General features: G+C 44.2%; 1 protein-coding gene and 1 pseudogene across 2 annotated transcripts in view; both read left to right on the top strand.

The window, feature by feature from the left end:
• The first annotated feature begins 477 nt into the window (after nt 1-477).
• On the top strand, nt 478-1,429 carry LOC112621560 (annotated as a pseudogene). Its single transcript, XR_003118747.1, has one exon. The product of XR_003118747.1 is annotated as a putative uncharacterized protein encoded by BRWD1-AS2 (transcript).
• Nucleotides 1,430-1,792: 363 nt separating this feature from the next.
• BRWD1 (bromodomain and WD repeat domain containing 1) overlaps nt 1,793-23,276 on the top strand; it is a 130,387-nt gene continuing 108,903 nt past the window's right edge. The window contains exons 1-8 of the mRNA XM_025379045.1: nt 1,793-1,992; nt 2,133-2,191; nt 2,334-2,363; nt 2,531-2,590; nt 14,967-15,117; nt 17,171-17,269; nt 17,631-17,791; nt 19,200-19,421. Coding sequence (XP_025234830.1) covers nt 1,944-1,992; nt 2,133-2,191; nt 2,334-2,363; nt 2,531-2,590; nt 14,967-15,117; nt 17,171-17,269; nt 17,631-17,791; nt 19,200-19,421 — 831 coding nt within the window. The 5' untranslated portion in view covers nt 1,793-1,943. The remainder of the gene's footprint in view (nt 1,993-2,132; nt 2,192-2,333; nt 2,364-2,530; nt 2,591-14,966; nt 15,118-17,170; nt 17,270-17,630; nt 17,792-19,199; nt 19,422-23,276) is intronic.

Below are 23,276 nucleotides of genomic sequence, written 5' to 3' on the forward strand. Positions count from 1 at the left end.
TTCACCATGTTGGCCAGGATGGTCTTGATTTCCTGACCTCATGATCCGCCCGCCTTGGCCTCCCAAAGTGCTGGGATTACAGGCGTGAGCCACCACGCCTGGACAGCCTTACAGGTATCTGTATCTATTATATAAATACATATAAAAGCTTTTGGCCAGGAGCGTTGGCTCACGCCTGTAATCTCCAGCACTTCGGCAGGCCGAGGCGGGTGGATAACCTGAGGTCAGGAGTTCGAGACCAGCCTGGCCAACACGGTGAAACCCCCGTCTCTACTAAAAATATAAAAATTAGCCGGACGTGGTGGCACGTGTCTGCAATTCCAGCTACTCGGGAGGCTGAGGCTGCAGTGAGGTGAGATCACACCACTGCACTCCAGCCTGGGCGACAGAGCAAGACCCTGTCTCAAGAAAATAAATAAAAAAAAAAGCTTTTGCTATTTGGTGTAAATAAAAGCCAACTGTATACGGTGCTTACTATATGCCAGGAACACATTAATTCATTAAATCCTCACCACTTTATGAGGCAGGCACAAATATTGTCTGTTTACTAGTGAGGAATTATCTACGGTTTACTGGTAAGGAAAACTGAGACCCACAGGTTGTGACTTGCTCAAGGTCAAGCTGGTGGAGCCAAGACAAGGTGCAGGCAGTGAGTCCTGCCCCAGAGTCTGACCTGAACCACATTTAACCTCTATGTGGTGTGTGGGTTATTGCCATGAGTAAGAATCAGAACGTTAACGCGCACTCCAGGAAGGCAGGGACACCATTTAGGGTCACCGCTGTACTTTAGGGGTCAGAGCAGGGCAGGCTGGATGCGCTGAGGAAACTCATACAGTTAGGTCAGAAGCCTGGCAAGACAAGGGAATTCTCTGGTCCTCGTCCACCTCTCCAACCTCACGTCTACTAGTCTTCCAAGAGGATTCTAACTACAAATGGCTCCCGAGTTTCCGGCTTCTCTTCTCAGGGAGGGTCTGCGGCCCGTTGCACCGCCTTCTCCCCGCAATCCCGTTTTCCTGTCCATGCCTGGACGGATCCGGCCGAGCCGTCAGCCGCAGCTGCGCGCTGCTCCCCCGACTCGCACCCCCTCGGCGAAGCGCTGCATTTTATGTAATTTTCTACCAGGCTGCTGGTTTCTGGGGGCTGCGGCTGGGTCTCGGCGGCCTTCAGCGCCGCAGACGCTCCGGCAACGCCGGTATCCGAGGCCCCCGCCCTAGGCTCGCGGGTCCGGGCGGCGTTACCCCGTGCGGGAGGCGCGGCGAGCCAATCCTCACTTTCAAAGCTTTCGCGTCCTGGAAGTCTATCGTGGGGGGCAAAACGCGCTGACCCCAGACGACCGGATTGTGAAATCACCCTTCCGAGCGACCCGGAGCGGGCGACCCTGCCGAACCGCGGCTCGGGGCCCTTGCGGTCCCGCGGGGGGCGGCGGTGACTCGCCCCCTCCGGCGGCCGCGCTTCCGCCCCCGGCACCCGCACGCTGCTGGACCGCCCGGCGTCGCGCTGCCGCCTCACAAAGCCTGGGCGGCCGCCTCATCGCGCGCAGGGATCCGGGCCACGCGCCCTCCCCTCCCCCACTCGCCGCCGCTACCCTGGGCGCCCAGGTCTTTGCCGCCGCGTCACTTTCTCCTCATCGAGTCCCCGGAGACAGACAGCGGAGCGAGGCTCACCTTCCCGGGCGGGACGCAAGCTCCAGTCCTCCCTTGGCGCCGAGGCCCCCGCCCCCCACGGGGGGACTACTTTCCGTCTCCTGTGAGGCACTACTTCCTCCCCCGCGGAGGCGTCGGACCAGGCGGCGCGCACGGCATGGCGGCGGCAGCAGCAGCAGCAGCGGCGGCGGCGGCGGCGGCGCGCGCCTGAGGAGAGGGGACGCCAGCCCGGTCAGGCCTCGGCGCGGCCTACACGCTCCGCTCGCTCGCTCGCTCCCGCCTCCCGCCCCGTGTCCGGCCATGGCGGAGCCCTCGTCCGCCCGACGCCCGGTGCCTCTTATCGAGTCGGGTAAGACGCGAGGCCGTGTCACCCCCGTCCTGGCGCTCCCAGCTGCTTCGGCTTCCCCGGCTCCGGCCCCGACCCCGTCCCGGTCCCGGGCCCCGTCCCCTCCCTGCCCGGGCTTGACCCAACTCCCTGTCTTCCCGCAGAGCTGTACTTCCTCATCGCCCGGTACCTATCGGCGGGCCCGTGTCGGAGAGCGGCCCAGGTGAGTGCGGGCCCGCGGGCGGCTGCGGACTTGGCGTCCCCGGTGTCCCCTCCGCCGCCGGGGGTCGCGGGTGGAGGGCGAGGGTGAAGCGGGCGCGCCCCGGGCCCGGCCCCACCCCTGACCGCGCGTCTCTCGGCCGCAGGTGCTGGTGCAGGAGCTGGAGCAGTACCAGGTCTGTGCCCGCCCGTCCCCGCGCGCCCGTCCCCGCGCTCCCTCGCGTCCCTCCTCCCGACCTTGCCCTGAGGGATGCTCGCCCGCGCCCCCCGCCCGCCCCGCGCCCCCCGCCCCCCGCCCCGCGCCGGAGCGGTGGTCACTCGTGTGCGTTTCGTGTCTTTCCAGTTGTTGCCGAAGAGGTTGGACTGGGAGGGCAACGAGCACAACAGGAGCTACGAGGAGTTGGTGAGCATTGGGCACGTTTGCTCCCCGGGTTCTCCGTGCACCGCCCCCCGCCCCTGCCCATTCCCCTCGCGGGGACCCCGGCCCGTGGGGTGCAAAGTGTGAGCCGCACTGGAGGGCGGCCCCAAGACAGCTGCCTTCCCCGCTGAATATTCTGTTTTGTTTTTGAGGCGGCCAGGTTTGTTTTGGCAGGAAACAGTCATGGGGGGCGGCGCGGGGCGGAGCGGTGGGGGCGACTCGCGGAGGTCCTGCGGCAGGGGTGGGGCTCCAGGTGCGGCCGCCTCTGCGGGGTGTGGCGTGCGCAGCCAGCCATTCAACGGGGCGGTTTCATCCGCTCCCTCCCCCCCCCACCGCGCTTGTAACTCGCGCTCTGATTGGCCTCTCGTGTCTTGCCCCGCCCGGGTCTGTCCCCCACTTGTTCCTTAGGAATAGAATCATTGGTCTCTGAAGGTGGAGAAATGTTCTTGTGTTGAGCTTATTTTTTGTTTTGTCCGCAGCAGCGTCATAAAAGTCTTGCAGCTGTGTGAATATGCTACTGTAATACTTGTGCTCTTTTCTCCTGTACAATATTTGTTGAACGCCGTAGAAAGTTGACTGATGAGTTTCACACTGATTTTGCTGTAGATAATAAAGCGCTTTAAATAGACACTTTTTTTTTGAGCTCGGTTAATCGTGCATTACAGTCTCATTTCTTTTGTGAACCTGGTTAATATCCCTATATAACTTGCTTTTATCTGTAGTTAACAGCAGTTGCAGGGATTCGTTTGTTTTTACTGGAGACATTTTTCAGGAATGTATTTTTGCCATTTCGTTATTAGGACAAAGGAAATTCGTTGATTGCAAGGCCATGTTCAGCATCTTGTATAAGGAAAACAATTGAGAGGGAAAAGAGCTTCTGAGTGATCTTTTACCACAGTTTGAAGACCTGTAACCCTTAAGCGGTAGAGTATGGTAGCAAGTGAAAAGAAGAAAAAACAGTTTTAGAAGATTACCGGTTTTGAATTAGAGACAACAGAAGAAACCAGAGGATATGTTATTTTCGTGAGCAGTTAAAACTTGAAGCCTGGTGCAAGTAGCAAGTAATTTTAATATTTGCCTTCTTAGATTTTGAAGTAAACACTTAAAAGTGGATGTTTTCAAGAGAATGAGTTATAGAAATTCTGATGATGGCAATTTGTTTTCTTGAGTTTGACATTTTGAGATAGTTTTTTTGTAAACGTTGAGGAAACATTTAAAGGACGCCCTCTTTTAGTTTTCTCCACGGATAATATAGCCTTATCGGTGAAGCGGAAAAGCATTGTTGGTTATGATGCTGTAGTCGTGCTACCTGAGAGAAAATAACTTGAAAGAAATGTAGTGCTGTAGCTACTGGAAAAGTTACTTTTAAAATACATTTATAGGGGCTGGGTGCAGTGGCTCATAGCTGCAATCCCAGCACATTAGGAGGCCGAGGTGGGAGGAGCACTTGAGGCCAGGAGTTCCAGACCAACTCTGCCTCCACAAAAAATAAGTAACAGAAAAATTAGGCGGATGTGGTGGTGCGTGCCTGTGAGTCCCAGCTATTTCGGAGGCTGAGGCGGAAGGATCACTTGACTCTGCGAGTTTGAGGCTGCATTGAACTATCCTCCTGCCACTGCACTCCAGCCTGGGAGATGGAGCAAGGCCTAGTTTCTTAAAAAAACCAAAACAAAAAACCAAAAAAGTTTATATAAGATTTTTGGCTTTCGTTGCTAGAATTGCTTAAAACCCTACTTACTGTTGTTTAAAGTCATTTAAATTCTGTGATAATACGGCTGTGACATATGGCATCTCTTATTGCCTCCCTGATTTGGTCTGTCTGGTGGGTATCCTTTCTTTTTACCTTCCTCTCTGCCCTCCAGTCCCCCAGGACTAAATGATGATGAGCCTCTTGTGTAGAGAATTATTCTTTTGTTAATGGTATATGTACACCTTTTAAACTTTCAAAGTCTTTTAGAAATATCTTATTAAGAAGTATTCCAGGCCAGCTGTGGTGCTTGCACCTGTAATTCCAGCACTTTGGTGGGACGCTTGAGGCCAGGAGTTCCAGACCTTCCTGAAGTGAGGTCAAGGATGCAGTGAGCTCTGTTCAAGCCACTGTGCTCCAGCCTAGGTGAGCGAGACCCTGTCTGAAAACAAAAGCAAAAACAAAGTTATTTCAAATGTACACAGATGAGAATAATATAATGCACCCCTCTATACCAGCAACAAATTTGAATTATTATTTTTTTTGAGACAGTCTGGTTTGAGGAGCAACCTTGGCTCACTGCAACCTCTGCCTTCTGGGTTCAAGTGATCTTTTTGCCTCAGCCTCCTGAGTAGCTGGGATTGCAGGCACCTGGCTAATTTTTGTATTTTTAGTAGAGAAGGGGTTTCACCATGTTGCCAGGCTGGTCTTGAACTCCTGACTTCAGGTGGTCTGCCCGCCTCTGCGTCCCAAAGTGCTGGGATTACAGGCGTGAGCCACTGCACCTGGCCAACAAATTTGGATTTTGAACATAACTAACTTGCTATATTTACTTTGGTTTCTGTTTGAGGTATACATATGTTTTAATAAACTATCAATGGAAATCTTCAAACAAAAGCAATAGAATAATGATCCACCCATTAGGTGCCTGTTTTCCAACTTCAGTGATTATGAGAGAATGTTGCATATTGCCTGCTCCCTTGTTTTTAAGCAAATTCCAGAAAGTCGTTCATTTCATTGGTTAATGTGTTGAAATGTTTTAAGGCAAATTCCAGACACTACATTTTATCTCTAAATTTGTTGGAGTTCTTCTCTAAAAAATAAGGACTCCTTATTATATCATCAAGTGCCAATATGACAGAGTCCATATCCAGATTTTCTTTTTGTTCCCTAGGTGTCTTTTTAGAATTAGTTTTATTTAGTCTTCAGACAAGGTCCATACATGCACTGATTGATTTCTCTCCCCGCCCCACACTGGGTCTCACTCTGTTACCCAGGCTGGGGTGCAGTGGTATGATTACAGCTCACTGAAACCTCCATTTCCCAGGCTCAAGCAATCTTCCCACCTCAGCCCTCCGCCTCCTGAGTAGCTGGGACCACAGGCATGTGCCACCACACCTGGCTAAGTTTTTTTTTTTTTTTTTCCTAGAGAAGAAGACTCACTATGTTGTCCAGGCTGGTCTCAAATGCTCCTGCCAAAGTTGGAATTACAGGTGTGAGCCACCACACCTGCCCTGATTTTTTTTTTTTTTTTTTTTTTTTTTTTTTTTTTTGAGATGGAGTCTCGCTGTGTCACCCAGGCTGGAGTGCAGTGGCGCGATCTCGGCTCACTGCAAGCTCCGCCTCCCGGGTTTATGCCATTCTCCTGCCTCAGCCTCCGAGTAGCTGGGACTACAGGCGCCCGCCACCACGCCCGGCTAGTTTTTTGTATTTTTAGTAGAGACGGGGTTTCACCATGTTAGCCAGGATGGTCTCGATCTCCTGACCTTGTGATCCACCCGCCTCGGCCTCCCAAAGTGCTGGGATTACAGGGTTGAGCCACCGCGCCCGGCCTGTTTTGTTTTTTTTGAGATGGAGTCTCACTCTATAGGCAGGCTGGAGTGCAGTGGCACGATCTCGGCTCACTGCAACCTCCGCCTCCCGGGTTCAAACGATTCTCCTGCCTCAGCCTCCCAAGTAGCTGGGACTATAGGTACGCACCACCACGCCCAGCTAAGTTTTGTATTTTTAGTAGAGACGGGGTTTCACCATGTGGGCCAGGATGGTCTCCATCTCTTGACCTTGTGACTTGCCCGCCTCAGCCTCCCAAAGTGCTGGAATTATAGGCGTGATTCACCGCACCCGGCCCCTGCCCTGATTATCTTCAATCTCCTCTTATCTTGAATAGTCTTGTTTCTGTGTCATTGATTTACTGGAGACCGAATCATTTATCCTGTAGAATGTTTTACATTCTGTATTTTCTGTATTTGTCTCATTGTTCCTCATGATGTTAACTTGTTCCTTTTTCTCAGTGGTTTTCATCTTCGAATTAGAATCATCTGGGGAGGTTTATAAAATCTGGTTGTCCATAGTATGCCCCAAACCAGTTAAATCAGAATTTTTGCGGTGGGACTGGACATCAGTATTTTTAAAAGCTTTTTAGATGATTCTAGTATTAGTGTTTATAAAGCCACAATTTATCTTAAACTTGTGACCATGCTGTTATTCCAACCTGTATTTAGGGGCAAGAGTATTTTTGGTACTTTTGCTTCTTTTTTTTTTTTTTTTTTTTTTGAGACAGGGTGTCACTCTGTCACCCATGCTGGAGTGCAGTGGTATGATCTTGGCTCACTGCAACCTCTACCTCCCAGGTTCATGCAGTTCTCCTGCCTCAGCCTCTTGAGTAGCTGGGATTACAGACATGTACCTCTATGCCTGGCTACTTTTTGTATTTTTAGTAGAAACGGGGTTTCACCATGTTGGCCCAGCTAGTCTTGAACTCCTGACCTTCAGTGATCACCTGCCTTGGCCTCCCAAAGTGCTGGGATTACAGGCATGAGTCACCTTGCCAGGCCTACTTTTGCTTTATATAAGAATTGAAGCCATGTGGGGTGACTAAGGCTATACAGAGACTGGAGAGTCTGAGGTGGGAGGATCACTTGGTGCCAGGGGTTTGAGAGCAGCCTGGGCAACATAAGCAATACCACATCTGTGGAAAAAAATTTTACAAAACCTTGGTTTACAGGTGTGAGCCTCCTTGTCCAGCTCCCAAGTTTCTAGTCTCTACCTGCACTGCTGTATTGCTAGACTGTATCTCATCAGTCACACTGCCATCATCAAGTGTCCCCAGGTTACAAATTAAATACCTATAGAATGATAGATCTCTATAGTCAATCACAATACAGAATCCGTAGAGGAAAGAAATTAGCTACCCTCAGGATGAAGGGTCTTTAGAGTTCCACTGTGAAAACTAAATAATAATGGGATTAGGCAGGAGAATCACTTGAACCCAGGAGGTGGAGGTTGCAGCGAGCCAAGATTGTGCCACTGCACTCCAGCCTAGTGACAGAATGAGACTTCGTCTCAAAAAAAAAAAAAAAAATTTAAAGGTAACTAGTCTCAATTCTTTTTTTTTTTTTTGTGAGTTCTGGTCTCTTGTTGCCCAGGCTGGACTGCAGTGGCACGGTAATGAATGGCTCACTGCAACCTCAAACTCGTGGGGCACAGGTGATCCTCCTGCCTCAGTGTCCCAAGTAGCTGGGACTACAGGAGTGCATAGCCACACCCAGATAAGGTTTTTTTTTTTTCTTTTCTAGACAGAGTCTTGTGCTGTTGCCCAGGCTGGAGTGAGGTGGTGCCACCGGGCTCACTGCAACCCCTGCCTCCTGGGGCAGTTCTCCTGTCTCAGCCTCCCGAGTAGCTGGGCCTACAGGTGCATGGGATTATGCCCAGCTAATTTTTGTATTTAAAAAAATTTTTTATTTTTTTAGATGGAGTCTCGCTCTGTTGCCAGGCTGGAGTGCAATGGCACAATCTTGGCCCACTGCAACCTCCGCCTCCTGGGTTCAAGCGATTCTCCTACCTCAGCCTCCTGAGTAGCTGGGACTACAGGCGCATGCCACCATGCCCAGCTAATTTTTGTATTTTTAGTAGATACGGGGTTTCACCATGTTGGCCAGTGTGGTCTCGATCTCTTGACCTTGTGATCCACCCACCTCAGCCTCCCAAAGTCCTGGGATGACAGACGTGAGCCACCGCACCAGGCCTAATTTTTGTATTTTTAGAGAGATGGGGTTTGACCATATTGGTCAGGCTGGTGTCTCAAAATCCTGACCTCAGGTGATCCACCCACCTTGGCCTCCCAAAGTGCTGGGATTACAGGTGTGAACTACTGTGCCTGGCTGACTGTGCTACCTTAAAAGACAGTAGTTACTAGTTTCCATAGGCTCACCCAACAAGTTATTTGTATCTAAGGGATAAAAGTTGAGTGATTTGTGTATTTTTGGATCATGTGTCTCCTTACGAATTTTTGCTAGCTTACTGTATTGATTCCTGAGAAAGATTTGTTAAAATCTCCAACTACAGCAGGATGTGGTGGCTCACGCCTTTAATCCCAGCACTTTGGGAGGCCAAGGCGGGCAGATCACTTGAGGTCAGGAGTTCAAGACCAGCCTGACCAACCTGGTGAGACCCCGTCTCTACTAAAAATACAAAAATTAACCAGGCATGGTGGTCCATGTTTGTAGTCCCAGCTACTTGGGAGGCTGAGGCAGAAGAATTGCTTGAACCTGGGAGGCGGAGGTTACAGCGGGCGGAGATTGTGCCACTGCACTCCAGCCTGGGTGACAGAGCAAGATAGCTCAAAACAAAAAAACAAAAACAAGAGCTCCAAATGTGATTCTGGATTTATCGCTCTTTTTGTGCTTTTTGAAACTGTTATTAGGTACATTCAAATTTAGGATTTTTGTTTTCCTATTGAATTGACCTTAAATATTAAAAAATACTTTATTCATCATAATCTTCTTGCCTTCCTATCTACTTTGCCTTACATTAAGATGGCCACGCCTACTTTCTTTTGGTTAGTGATGGCACAGCGTATCTTTTTCTGTACTTTTCCTTTCAACCTTTCTGTGTTCACATATTTAAAGTTTGTCTCCTCTAAACAGCTTGTAGTTTTATGTGCCTTCTTTCAGTGATGTTTTGGTCATTTGTATTTTTGTTTTGTTTTGTTTTCCAGACAAGTTCTCACTTTGTTGCCCAGGGTGGAGTGCAGTGGCATGATCATGGCACACTGTAGCTCTGACCTCCTGGGTTCAGCCTCCTGAGTAGCTGAGACTATAGATGTGTGCCATCATGGCCAGCTAATTAAAAAAAATTTTTTTTTGTAGAGCCAGTGTCTCACTATGTGGCCTAGGCTTATCTTGAACTCTTGGACTCAGGCAATCCTCCCGCCTTGGCCTCCCAAAGTGCAGAGATTATAGGTATGAGCCACTGTGCCTTGCTTATTTGTATTTAACGTAATTACTTAAACGTAATTGGGTTTCAGTCTACCTGTTCTTTATCTCATTTCTTCTTGTTTTTTTTTTTTTTTTAATCTCATTTCTTCTTTATTCCTTCTCTCACTTTTTTTTTGATTAATCAAGTATTATTTTAAGATGACAGCAAGATTTCGAAAACGTAAAAAGTATTCTACTTACGCTTTTTTTTTTTTTTGAGACAGGGTCTCACTCTGTCACCCAGACTGAAGTACAGTGATATGATCACGGCTCACTGCAGCCTCAGCCTCTCGGGCTCAAGCCGTCTTCCAACCTTAGTCTCCTGAGTAGCTGGAACCACAGGCACGCACCTCCATACCTGGCTATTTTTTTGTAGGGGTAGGGTTTTGTCACGTTGCCCAGGCTGGTCTGGAACTCCTGAGCAAGTGATCTGCCCTCCTCAGCCTCCCAAAGTGGACTAACTATTCCTTCTTTCTTTCTTTTTTTAAATAACTCTTTTTTTTTTTTTTTTTTTTGAGATGGAGTCTTGCTCTGTTGCCCAGGTTGGGGTGCAGTGGCGTGATTTTGGCTTACTGCAACCTCTGCCTCCCGTGCTCAAGTGATTCTCCTGCCTCAGCCTCCAATGTAGCTGAGATTACAGGCGCCTGCTACCATGCCCGGCTAATCTTTGTATTTTTAGTAGAAACGGGATTTCACCACATTCACCAGGCTGGTCTTGAACTCCTGACCTTTCGTGATCCACCTGTTTTGGCTTCCCATAGTGCTAGGATTACAGGTGTGAGTCACCGCACCTGGCCTCTTTATTTCTTTTTTTCTTTCTTTTTTTGAGACGGAGTCTCACTCTGTTGCCCAGGCTGGAGTGCAGTGGCGAGATCTTGGCTCACGGCAAACTCTGCCTCCCGTGTTCACACCATTCTCCTGCCTCAGCCTCCCGAGTAGCTGGGACTACAGGCGCCGCCACCACGCCTGGCTAATTTTTTATATTTTTAGTAGAGACAGGATTTCACCGTATTAGCCAGGATGGTCTCAATCTCCTGACCTCGTGATCCGCCCGCCTTGGCCTCCCAAAGTGCTGGGATTACAGGCATGAGCCACTGTGCCCAGCCCTCTTTATTTCTTTTTAGTTATATATCCTTTTAATATTCTTTTGGTGGTTTCTCCAGAGGTTTCAATATACATTACCAGTATACATTAAATTAGTTCCTTTACCACTTCCCAAATAAATAAAGTTATAACTGTTAGTTGTCACCATCTTGTAATAATTATTGAGCTAGTAATCATTTTTTTTGAGACGGAGTCTCACTCTGTTGTGCAGGGTGGAGTGTGGTGGTGTGATCTCGGCTCACTGCAACCTTTGTCTTCTGAGTTCAAGTGATTCTCCTGCCTCAGCCTCCCAAGTAGCTGGAATTGCAGGAGCATGCCACCACACCCAGCTATTTTCTGTATTTTTAGTAGAGATGAGGTTTTGCCATGTTGCCCAGGCTGGTGTTGGACTCCTGGCCTCAAGTGATCCGCCTGCCTGGCCTTACTAATTTTTTTTTTTTTTTTTAAGACGGGATCTCACTCTGTCGCCTAGGCATGAGTGCAGTGGTGCGACCTCCGATCACTGCAACTTTCACCTCCCAGATTCAAGTGATTCTTGTGCCTCAGCCTCCCAAGTAGCTGGGATTACAGGCATGTGGCACCATGTCTGGCTAATTTTTGTATTTTTAGTAGAGGTGGGGTTTCACCATGGTAGCAAGCTGGTCTTGAACTCCTGACCTCAGGTGATCGGCCCACCTCGGCTTTCCAAAGTGCTGGAATTACAAGTCTGAGCCGCTGCTCTCAGCCTGGCCTTACTTCATGTATTATAAAAATTTCAAGATGTTATTAATGTTGTTTTAAAGTCAATATTCATTTGCTTACCTACCTATACATCTTTTCTGGTATTTTAAATTTCTTCCTCCAGTTCCGTGGGACCTATTTGTGGTAATTTTTATTCTGTCTGCAGAACTTACTTTGTTATTTCTTTTAATGAAGGTTTGGCTGGGCTTGGTGGCTCACGCCTGTAATCCCAGCACTTTGGGAGGCCGAGGCGGGTGGATCATCTGAGTCAGGAGTTCAAGACCAGCCTGACCAACATGGTGAAACCACTTCTCTACAAAAATACAAAAATTAGCTGGGTGTGGTGGCATGTGCTTGTAATCCCAGCTACTTGGGAGGCTGAGGCAGGAGAATTGCTTCAACCTGGGAGGTGGAAGTTGCAGTGATCCAGGATTGGGACCACTGCACTCCAGCCTGGGCGACGGAGCAAGACTGTCTCCAAAAAAAAAAAAAACACACACACAAAGGTTTATTGACAGTGACTTCAGTAGCTATGGAATTCTGGTTCGTAGTCTTTTTTTTTTTTTTTTTTTTTTTTTTTTAGCACATTAAAGATGTCCTACTGCCTTATGCCTTCCTTAATGTTGAAAATTTAGCAGTCTTGTTATTGCTCCTTTGAAAATAATGTTTTTTTGGTCTGGTTGCTTTTAAGATTTTTATTTGTCTTTGATTTTCAGCAGTTTTACTATGTTGTCCTGTAGTCATGATCTATTGCCGTATAACAAATTACCCCAACATTTAGCTGCTTAAAACTACACAGATTTGTTATTATCTGCCAGTTCCTGTAAGTCAGTGGTCCAGACACAGCTCAGATGGGTTCTCTGTCTCCTTTTCTCTGAAGTGCAGTCAGTATTGGCAGAGGTGGGGTTTTAGCTGAAGGCTTGACGGGGGAGGAGGAGTAGGCTTCCAAGCTCATGTAGTTTTGGCAGGATTCAGTTCCTGGAGGGTTGTTTGACTGAGGGCCTCAGTTTCTACCTGACTATTGGCCACCCTCAGTTTCTCGCCCTTTTGGTCTTTCCAGTGTGGTAGCTTGAGTTATCAAAAGATGAAAGCTGACAAGGCAGTAGAGTCTTAGCAAGAGGGAAGTCACAATTGTAACATAATCATAGAAGTAGTATCCTCTCGATATTACTGTATTCGAAAGTAACTGAGGGGAGGGTATTTCACAAGTCTGTGACTATCAAGAGATTTGGGCACTATTAGAGGGCATGTCAGAAGCTGCCTTTCACATGTGCAGCTAGGTGGTTTTCTTTACATTTATTTTGCTTAGGTTCTCTGAGCTTTTTGAATAAGTGGTATGATATCAAATAGTTTAATGTATAATTAAAGTCCCAAGTGGAAAGGACAGAGGGGAGAAGTAGTTTGAAGAAATAACAAGCATTTTTGAACATCTTTAGGTCTGCTTCTATTGACCATTTCCCCTCTTGACCATGGATCACACACATATCTAGCTTTGTTGTGTATCATCATTTTTTGAGGTATGCTGTAACTTTGTGTAAAAAGAGTAGAGGCTGCAGTAATGTATTTACCCCTGGTAAAGAGGTGCGCTTTTCTCAAGCAGTTAGTGTGTGAGACAGGGTCAGTCTAATTTGTAATTGATCATCTCTGAGCTTTGTTAAATTCAGTTAATCACCGGCTTTGCATGCTTTGAGGGTGGCATCAAGACTTTCCCTTCCAGCAGAGTTTGACATTTGGCCCTCGTGAAATTCCTGAGGTGTCTTATTTTTTATATCGGAGTTGCCACCTTTCCAAACTTTGTGAGGTCTTGTTCTACTTTGTACCTGACTGCCAACTTTTTAGGTTGCTACAGAGTTCGCTCTGCTTTGTGGTCCTGCTCTAGGCTTTCCGTGTCAGAAGACATCATTCTCCACCCTGTTGTTCTATCTCTAGCCTTAGGAGGGCCCCTGCAGTGCATTTGGAATGTAAGGTTTCTTCAGGGCTGCCCTGGCTTTAGTGTTTGGGCCCTATGCAGTTGGTGAAGGCCTATGGGAAAAAATTGTGGTAGGTGTGCAGACTCACTGTAGCTGAAGCTCCTTAGGATTCTGATCAGTCATGCTGGCTACAAGTGGTCATTAAGTTTGTTAGAGGTTTGAGTGGTTTTTTCTTATTCTTGTCTGAGGTCAGCTGCCTCTCTGCTAGGGATGAAAGCAGCTATGAGTCCCTTTTCTTTAACTTTATTTATTTTTGAGATGGAGTTTCACTCTTATTGCCCAGGCTGTGAGTGCTATGGCATGGTCTTGGCTCACTGCAACCTCCGCCTCCCAGGTTCAAGTGATTTCATACCTCACCCTGCTAAGTAGCTGGGATTACAGGCGCCCACCACCACACCCAGCTACTTTTTGTGTTTTTTCTTTTTAGTAGAGATGGAGTTTCACCATTTCTGCCAGGCTGGTCTTGAACTCTTGACCTCCAGTTATCCATCCGCCTCGGCCTCCCAAAGTGTTGGGATTACAAGCGTGAGCCACCACGCCCGGCCTGAGTCCCTTTTCTGTTCCCAGAAAAGCTTGTACTTTCTGGGATTAGTTAATATAGACTTTCCTTTGTTTTTTCAGCTGTGATGGGTTTATACATTTTTTAAAGTTTATCCAGCTTGTTCTCATTGTAGAGATGAGAGCGATATCTTTTATCTTTTACACTGGAGTAAATAAATGATTATTTTTCATTTAAAATTATGAGAGACATGTAATTGTCTATAGTCATCCATAGGTATATCTACTTCTGGTTCCTGGCACGTAGTTGGCTGTCAATACTTACTGAAAGAATTAATGTTTTTTACTGCCTAGTGTATTGTTGAGAACCACTTATCCATGATTTAGATACTAATTGATGTCTTGTATGATCTTTGATATCTTAACATCTCTCTCAAAGATGTGTGCTTCGCTTACAGGCCAGTTAGCATAATTTTTTTTTTTTTTTTGAGACAGAGTTTCGTTGTTGTTGCCCAGGCTAGAGTGCAATGGCATGATCCTGGCTCACTGCACCGTCCACCTCCTGGGTTCAAGTGATTCTCCTGCCTCAGCCTCCCAGGTAGCTGGGAATACAGGCGTGCACCACCATGCCTGGCTAATTTTGTATTTTTAGTAGAGATGGGGTTTCACCATGTTGGTCAGGCGGGTCTTGAACTCCTGACCTCAAGTGATCCACCTGCCTTGGCCTTCCAAAGTGCTTAGATTACAGGTATGAGTCACCGTGCCCGGCCCCGTTAGCGCAATTTTGAATAAAGTCTTGATTTCAATTGAGTCTTGAAATTAGGTTTTGTTAGCTCTGCAATCTTTGTTCTTTTTCAAAGGTGCTTTGCCAGGTCATTTGCATGTAAATTTTAGAACAAAATTGTCAATTTCTACAAAAAAAATCTGAAGTTTTGAGTGTTACAGTTTTGAATCTGTAGATCAAATCTGTAGATAACTTACTGCTTATTTAAGTCGTCTTTAATTTCTCTCAGCATGTTTTACAGTTTTCAGTTTATGCTTTTCACATTTTGCCAGACTTATCCCTAAGTATTTAATAGTTTTTGATATTATTAAACTGTTGTCATTAAAACTTGCTCTCCAACTAGGTCTTGTCCAATAAGCATGTGGCTCCTGATCATCTGTTGCAAATCTGCCAGCGCATCGGTCCTATGTTGGATAAAGAAATTCCACCCAGTATTTCAAGAGTCACTTCTTTACTTGGTGCAGGAAGGCAGTCTTTGCTACGTACAGCAAAAGGTACCTTAATTTGAAGAAGTGTTCTGCTTTGTATTAATAACCTAATAATGATTATAATTGTGAAGTAATGTAAGCATTGTGGAAGAAAGGTGATAATGTAACTATAAATCATGCTGTGGACTATAAAATTCTCTGCGTTTAGCATAGAACATTGAATTTTATTACATAAGTGTTTAATGGGTCCTTCTGGATTAAAAAGTTGATAAAGATATAGATGTTAAGCTAAAAAGCTTGAATTTATTCTGAGATGTTGTTTGAGGTTTTATCAATGTGAGTTCTTAATTTTCCATTTTGTAGCTCACTCATAACTTCATTGAATGTAACTGTATGTGTCTAATAAACTCTTTAAATGCTAGAAGTATTTCATTTGATATTTAGTTTCTGAAAGCCCTTTGTTATAAAGGGAAGTGATTTTCTAAATTTGGTAGCAGCTTGAAAACAAGCACCAAAAATGTAAAATTGCATGGTTCTTTTTTTACTAATTTAATTTTTTTGCAAAGTTATGTGCTAGCAAAATGTTTGAAATTGCTATTCTTTTTCTGTTAGCTTGGTATATATGACTCAGACTAAGTATATGTATGTGATATAATCTATGTGTACATGTGGCTAAACTGCTAATGGGCAAAGATTGTTGGTTCTTCTGATCCTGAGTATACATCAAGTTCATCCCATGATTATTTTTTATTATGAGCTATTGCTGATGTGATGCTATCTCTTAGATGCACCACCAGTATAAAGCTTAACTGAGAAAGAACACCCCTCCCTCTTAGTTCCGTACCAGACTGGTTTGTTAGGTTTAGTTGTTTCTTAGTGCTCTAGCCATGTCACCCTGTGGCACTAATCAGGAAACTGTTTATATTCTTCCTCTTCTGTGTCCCTATTCACTTTGTAATTAGCTGGTTATATGGTAGTTAATTGGTAGCCTGTTTTCCTTTGTTTTCTTTACTTGTGTCAAGCTCCATGTTGTTGTTTTGTGATGAGCAGTGATTTAGAACTGGCCAGACCTTAGAAGAGTCTTCAGCAAGCTGCCCTAGGGTAGGGGCATATTCTCTATTTGTTTTGTACTGGTACCCCAAGAGGATGCCTTGTAACTGCTCTTTGGTCATGATAGTGGAAATGAATCCATTCATGTAAAATGCAATATGCCTGTTAGTTTGGGGCACCCGAGGCTCAGTAGAGGTTTAGTATGATGCCTTCCCTTTCTTCTCTGAGTTATGAAGAAACTAATTTCTGGCACAGTGTGACTGCTTAAAACCCTATGTTCTGCTATCTCCTATAGAGGAGAGCAGACATTTTTTTCTTAGTGCATTTGCTGGTAGGTCAAGGAGGGATGGACTTTGAATTAGTGTTCAGAGTCACAGATCCTGCATATGTGCTCTTCAGTAGAGGATTTTCTGTGATTCTAAAATGAAGGGAAAGCTATGTAATTTATCAGTACTTCCTAAAGAGAGAGACTAAAGTCATGGCAGTATTGGCCAAATTAATTTTAAAACTGAACAAGTCATGAATTTTCATATAAATCAAAGAACTTTTTCCTTATAAAAGCTTCCATTTTTGAAAAGTTGGATCAGTTGTAAGACCTTTTATCTTTAGTATTGTATGATATAATTCTACATTGAAAAATAAACACTTGGCATGAAATGGGACTTGGAGTCAAGATCTGGTTTTCTGGTCCATCTTTACCAACCATTGCTGTGGATCTCTTTAAAGGCCCTAGAACCTTTGAGCCTCAGTTACCTCACTTGTAAATTGGCAAAAATACCTACCTCACAGGGTTGTTGTGAGGATTCAATGAGCTAATGTATGTTGAAAGCACTTTGTGAATTGTAAAGTGCTACACAAATGTTAGTTGTTGTTGCTGCTGTATCTGAGATGTCTTAATTTTCTTTTTCTTCAGAAATAGTCTAATAAACCTCCAGGGCTTTTCTGTTAAAGTATATTAGTTGGTAAAATGTTGAATAAACAGTTTATTACAATATACGTAAGTATTCTATAAAATCTTTCTTGGGGTTAACTTTCAAGATTTTATGTGTATCTAAAATTCATTTTAAAGACTGCAGGCACACAGTTTGGAAGGGCTCTGCCTTTGCTGCTCTTCATAGAGGAAGACCTCCTGAAATGCCAGTGAATTATGGTTCCCCACCAAATCTTGGTAAGTAAGGTTGGCCTTTGAGATGCCTGAAATAATTCTTTTTACTTTTCTCAACAACCTTTATAAATGCTGTATTAAAATTTAAAAAGAAATACTGGTTGAAATGTTTTGATAGTAATAAGTATCAAATATCAAATTATTGTTAAAATAATTACTAAAAATAAAGTTAATAAAAAAGAATCTTACTGTAGTAAGAAGTCTGTATTAGTGAATATAGAAGAATAGAATTGGAAAGAAATTGTGTCCTTAGGGTTTCTTGAACATAGATTTTTGTGACCCTCTAGAAATTGTTATTTGAGTTTTTCTTAGATTTTTCCATATTGGCTCTCCCTTAACCATTTTCATTGTTTTTATTTCCTAGTGGAGATACATCGAGGAAAACAACTCACAGGGTGTTCCACTTTTAGTACAGCATTTCCAGGAACTATGTATCAGCATATAAAAATGCACAGAAGGATTCTCGGACATCTGTCTGCTGTTTACTGTGTAGCATTTGATAGGACAGGACATAGAATCTTTACAGTGAGTTAACGTTTTAAACTTGATTTGGTGTCATATAGAGTACTTCAGTGTGCTTCAGAATCATCTAGGAAATCTTACAAAATATGTAGTTTCTGTTTCCCATCCTCAGAGATTTTGACTCAGTAGGTATGGTGTGGGTCTCATGAATTCGTATTTTTAATAAGTGCGTCAGCTGAAGATAGTCAGGACTCCGTGCTGTTTTGAGATACAATGATTTAGAGTAGTGGTTCTTAAATGTGGTATTTAAGGATGCTTAAAAATAGACATACCTAATACTTTCCCTCTAGCACATTCTAGACTTACTGAATTAGATTACATTGTAATTAAATATATGTATTAACTGTAAACCCCCCAAAATAAAAAGCTCCTCAGACCTCTACAAGTGATTCATGTTCACATTAACCACTGGTTCAGGAAAGTGGGTTGATTATAAAATAACCCATTAATGTTCAAGTAAGTATTAAAAACCTATCTGAAAAAATTTGGAATTTATCATTTTAATGTTTTAAGGGTAAATTAGGATAGGTGAGAAGTTTAACTTTGATTTTGCAGGTGTACAATTCAAGAGTAGATAATCAAGTGTTTCTTGAATGAATGGGTGCTGGCTAGTACCGTAAACTTGAGACTGTGTTGTTTGTGAGGAGGCTGTTCCCACCATTTTTGTTTGTTTTTGGGATTGCCACTTAGTCCTGTTTCTCACTATGAAGTATAGATCTGTTCCAACATTCATCACATTATTTAGCTTGGTGTGAATAGACTTTTCTTTTTTTGAGACGGAGTTTCGCTCTGTCGCCCAGGCTGGAGTGCAGTGGCGCAGTCTCGATTCACTGCAAGCTCTGCCTCCTGGGTTCTTGCCATTCTCCTGCCTTAGCCTCCCAAGTAGCTGGGACTACAGGCGCCAGCCACCACGCCTGGCTAATTTTTTGTATTTCTTAGTAGAGGTGAAGTTTCACTGCATTACCCAGGATGGTCTTGATCTCCTGACCTTGTGATCCGCCTGCATCGGCCTCCCAAAGTGTTGAGATTACAGGCGTGAGCCACTGCACCCGGCCTAGACTAACATTTAACCATTGTTAGTTGATATAAGAGAGCCATGAACTTTGAGTTGGACTTCTTACTTTGCAGAGAACTTGGGGGAAAATAGTATTGATAATGGAGTCTGACCCATAGAAATGATAACTTGGCAGTATTTTTGTGTACACTTTCTTTGCCTTAAAGAAAAATACTGTTATTCCATAAGTGTTCTGACCGTAAGTCATAATTTATTACATAAATAACAAAGTATTCTATAGTTGGAAAGAGAGAAGTTAAAGATAGTTAATTTGGATGGCATATAAAAGGTATTCTTTTAATATCATTTAAAAGATTTGCTGTACTAACATTAATTTTTGGATATCTTTTTTCTTAGGGTTCGGATGATTGTTTGGTAAAGATTTGGTCAACACATAATGGCCGCTTGTTATCTACATTAAGAGGTCATTCTGCAGAAATTTCAGATATGGCAGTGAACTATGAGAATACAATGATTGCCGCGGGGAGCTGTGATAAAATTATTAGAGTGTGGTGCTTGCGAACTTGTGCCCCGGTTGCTGTGCTCCAAGGACATACAGGATCAATTACATCTTTACAGGTAAACTTTTAGCTTAGTGGGCACATTCCTATATATATTTTCACCTTTTTCTTTCAAACAGTTTCTTTGGAATTGAGAAGTAGTAAGATGTGTATTAGTAACTATATATTTTAAGTAAGAGAAATGATAATTCATACTTCCACAAATCATGGAAGGCTGATGAAATGAAGATCTAATGCATATTTACATGAAGGCTTATTGATATTTTGGGGTTTATGGTTGAACTGGATGACTGTCAGTTGCAAACTGGTGATAGATTGTTTTTCAACTTTAAAACTTGTGGATTTTGCTAAGGTGGTTTTGTTTTTTGTTTTTTTTTTGTTTTTTTTTTTTGAGACTGAGTCTTGCTCTGTTGCCCAGGCTGGAGGGCAGTGGCGCGATCTCAGCTCGCTGCAACCTCTGCCTCCCGGGTTCAAGCGATTCTTGTGCCTCAGCCTCCCAAATAGCTGGGATTACAGGTGTCCACCACCATACCTGGCTAATTTTTGTATTTTTAGTAGAGATGGGGTTTCACCATGTTGGGCAGGCTGGTCTCAAACTCCTGACCTCAAGTGACCTGCCTGGCTTGGCCTCTCTAAATGCTGGGGTGACAGGCGGGAGCCACCGCGCCCGGCCGCTTTGTTGATTTAATGTGCCTAAATATTTAAAGTTTTTTTCCACGATAAGCAGAGGATAATTTTGAACCTACACAGAGTAGACAGAATAGTATAAACTCCTATGTATCTGTCAACCCATGGCCAGTTCTTTCCTAACTGCCTCATCTTGTACCTAAAGCAAATCCTAGATTTTATATCATTTCTTCTGCAAATGTTTCATTCTGTATTTCTAAGAGATAAGGATTCCTCTTCCCCCCTTTTTTCATAGCAACTGTTATGGGAGGAAAAGATTCCTTTTTAAAACAACTACAACACTATTATCACACTATTTATTGATGTTCAAGTTTCCAGTTGTCTCGTAAGTGGTATTTTGTTTAGGTTGTTTGAATCAGGAGCAAAACAAAGCCTGCATGTTACAATTGGTTGCTATAGACTAAAGAAACTTAAAATATGAATTTTACCTACCTATGCAGTTAAAAAAAATTATCTTGCAGTTTCTCTGTTGAAGGTCCTGGGTTATCTATAGTTTCCCCACAGTTTGGATGTTGCCAATTGTATCCTATTGGAGTAGTTTAATATGTTCCTCTGTATTTCTATTAAGTTGGTTATTGGATCTAGAGCAGTGGTTCTCTTTAATGTGCATGAGAATCACCTGGAGGGCTTGATTAAAACATTGTTAGGCACTACCCCCAAAGTTTCTGATTCAAAATGTCTGGGGTGGGGGTATGGGAATTTCATCACTGATAGAAGATTGATCACATTGAGGTGTAAGTTCTTCCATCAGAAGGCACAAAATGTCTAGTGTTTTTCTGTATTCCTCACTGATGATCGTTGCCTTACATCCATTAGTTGTTAGGGACAGAAAATGTTGCTCTTACTAGTGCAGAGTTCTTGGCTCTCAGTGTAACAGAAATTAATAGGAGGCTGGGCAGACTTCCCAGACAAGATTTATTAAGACTTATGCCGAGACTTATTAAGACTTGTGCCTAGCAGTGGCACATGCCTGTAATCCCAGCACTTTAGGGAGGCTGAGGTGGGAGGATCACTTGAGCTCACAGGTTTGAGACCTGGCCTGGGCAACATAGCAAGACACTACCCCCAACCCCAGAAATAGTTTGGCAAGGTGGCACACGCCTGTAGTCTCAGTACCCTGAGGTTGAGGGAGGATTGCTTGAGCCAGGAGGTTGAGGCTGCAGTGAGCCATGATCGCACCAGTACATTTCAGTCTGGGTGACAAAGTGAGACTGTCTCAAAAAAAAAAAAAAAAAAAAAAAAGAAACTTATGCCTGAAACATTGGGAATAAGTGAGACAGTGAAGGAAGAAGGGTCCTCTGGCTGGCTCCCCAGGGGAATGCCTTGCCGTGTCTTAAGGAGGGTGATGTGTAAGACTCATGAAGTAGGTGAACGTTATTACATGTGTGGGGTGGAGCGCAGGGTGTGCAGATGTACTAAAGAATCATGCTAACACATATGTCGCATGAGAGGGGGAGATAAGCCCCTCTAGGTGAAGGTTTTAGTATTACAATGAGGCTCAGGGTTAGCATTGGTCCTTCTCCTGGCCTTGTGCACATATGGGCAATAGAGTTAACTCTCCCGAGTAGGATTCATGGCGGAATGCTGCTTGTTTTAGTTTTTTTAGACAGCTTACAAGGTCTGGTCAGTGAGTATGGGCCAGTGGGGATGGTGCTAAAATGGTGGTCAGTGGTCACGTATGGAGAAACATGTTAGTGGGGGTGGGCCAAGTCCTGTCCCTACTATACTGTTTCAGTGCTTTTCTATCATTTTTTGAAACTTATGTTTGGTTAGGCTGAAGTAAATTGTTAGATGATTTGTAAGGCTTTTATTTTGTTTTGATTTATAAGACTTTTAAAGGCACAGTGGTGTCTCTCATTAGAATTTGGTTAAAACTGGTGGTGGTTCAATTTTTTTATGCACATTCACCTAGGCTATATATTAGTGGTCACTTAAATGGATTTGGTGTGAACTTTTGTGATAAAAAGCGACTTTTGTTCTCTTCTAGTTAATGTTCTCAAAGAAAAGAGAGTGAGTAGCTATTATGGGATGAAGATAGTTATAATTGAGATAGTGGTTTTTGTTTTTCGTGTTTTTTTTTGGCCCAGGCGGAGTGCTGTGGTGTGATCATGGCTCATTGTAACCTCAGCCTGGGGTCAAGGTCTGTCCATCTCAACCTCTCAAGTAGCTAGGACCACAGGTGTGTGCTACCAACCCCAGCTGTTTACAGTTTTTATAGGGATGGAATCTAGCCATGGTGTCCAGGCTGTTCTTGAATTCCTAGGATCAAGCAGTCCTTTTTCCTCCACCTCCCAAAATGCTGGAATTATAAGCCTGAGCCACCACGCCTTGCTGAGATAGTGTTTTATTTTGGAAGTTTAAGCAAGACTTTTGGTTTCTCTACATGTAGTTAAGAAGTATATTGTTTTCTGGAAGATTTTATAGTTTGAAAATCAAATTCTTGCTAGGTTTCACAGTTAACATTTTATAGTTTGATATGAATGTATTGACAATATAGCAGCAAATAAGAACATTTATACTTTGAGAGGGTGCCTGTCTTAAAATCATCTTGGAATTCTTTGAAAGTGGAGTTCTAATCTTCCCTGAAATGATTCTTCTTGTAGTGGGGGCTCACGTGCGTTTATTGCTTACTGAGTATATCTGAACAATCTACTTGGTTAGTAGTACTTTTTATTTTGAGACGGAGTCTCACTCTGTTGCCCAGGCTGGAGTGCAGTGGCACGATCTCAGCTCACTGCAACCTCTGCCTCATGGGTTCAAGCGTTTCTTTTGCCTCAGCCTCCTGAGTAGCTGGGACTACAGGCACGTGCCACCATGCCTGGCTAATTTTTTGTGTTTTTAGTAGAGACGAGGTTTCACTGTGTTAGCCAGGATGGTCTCAATCTCCTGACCTTGTGATCCACCCGCCTTGACCTCCCAAAGTGCTGGGATTACAGGCGTGAACTACAACGCCCAAACTCAGTGGGTGATTTTAATAGCATCTGAACACAACTGATGAAACTGAAGAGAGAATTAGTGAAGTGGAGTTGAGGTCAGAAGAAAATAAATAGAACCAAATACAATGAGTAATCATTGCAGCCTTAGGGAAAATTAGAGGAGTAGTAAGAAGACTGATTGCTAGCTTCTTAATATAATGGAAGTTGATAGACAAGTAATATTTTTAAATTGCTAATAGAAAATGCCAGTCAATAATTCTGAGCCTATTAAAATATATCATTGAGGAATG

The sequence above is a fragment of the Theropithecus gelada genome, chromosome 3 (assembly GCF_003255815.1).
Source record: "Theropithecus gelada isolate Dixy chromosome 3, Tgel_1.0, whole genome shotgun sequence".
Lineage (NCBI taxonomy): Eukaryota > Metazoa > Chordata > Mammalia > Primates > Cercopithecidae > Theropithecus > Theropithecus gelada.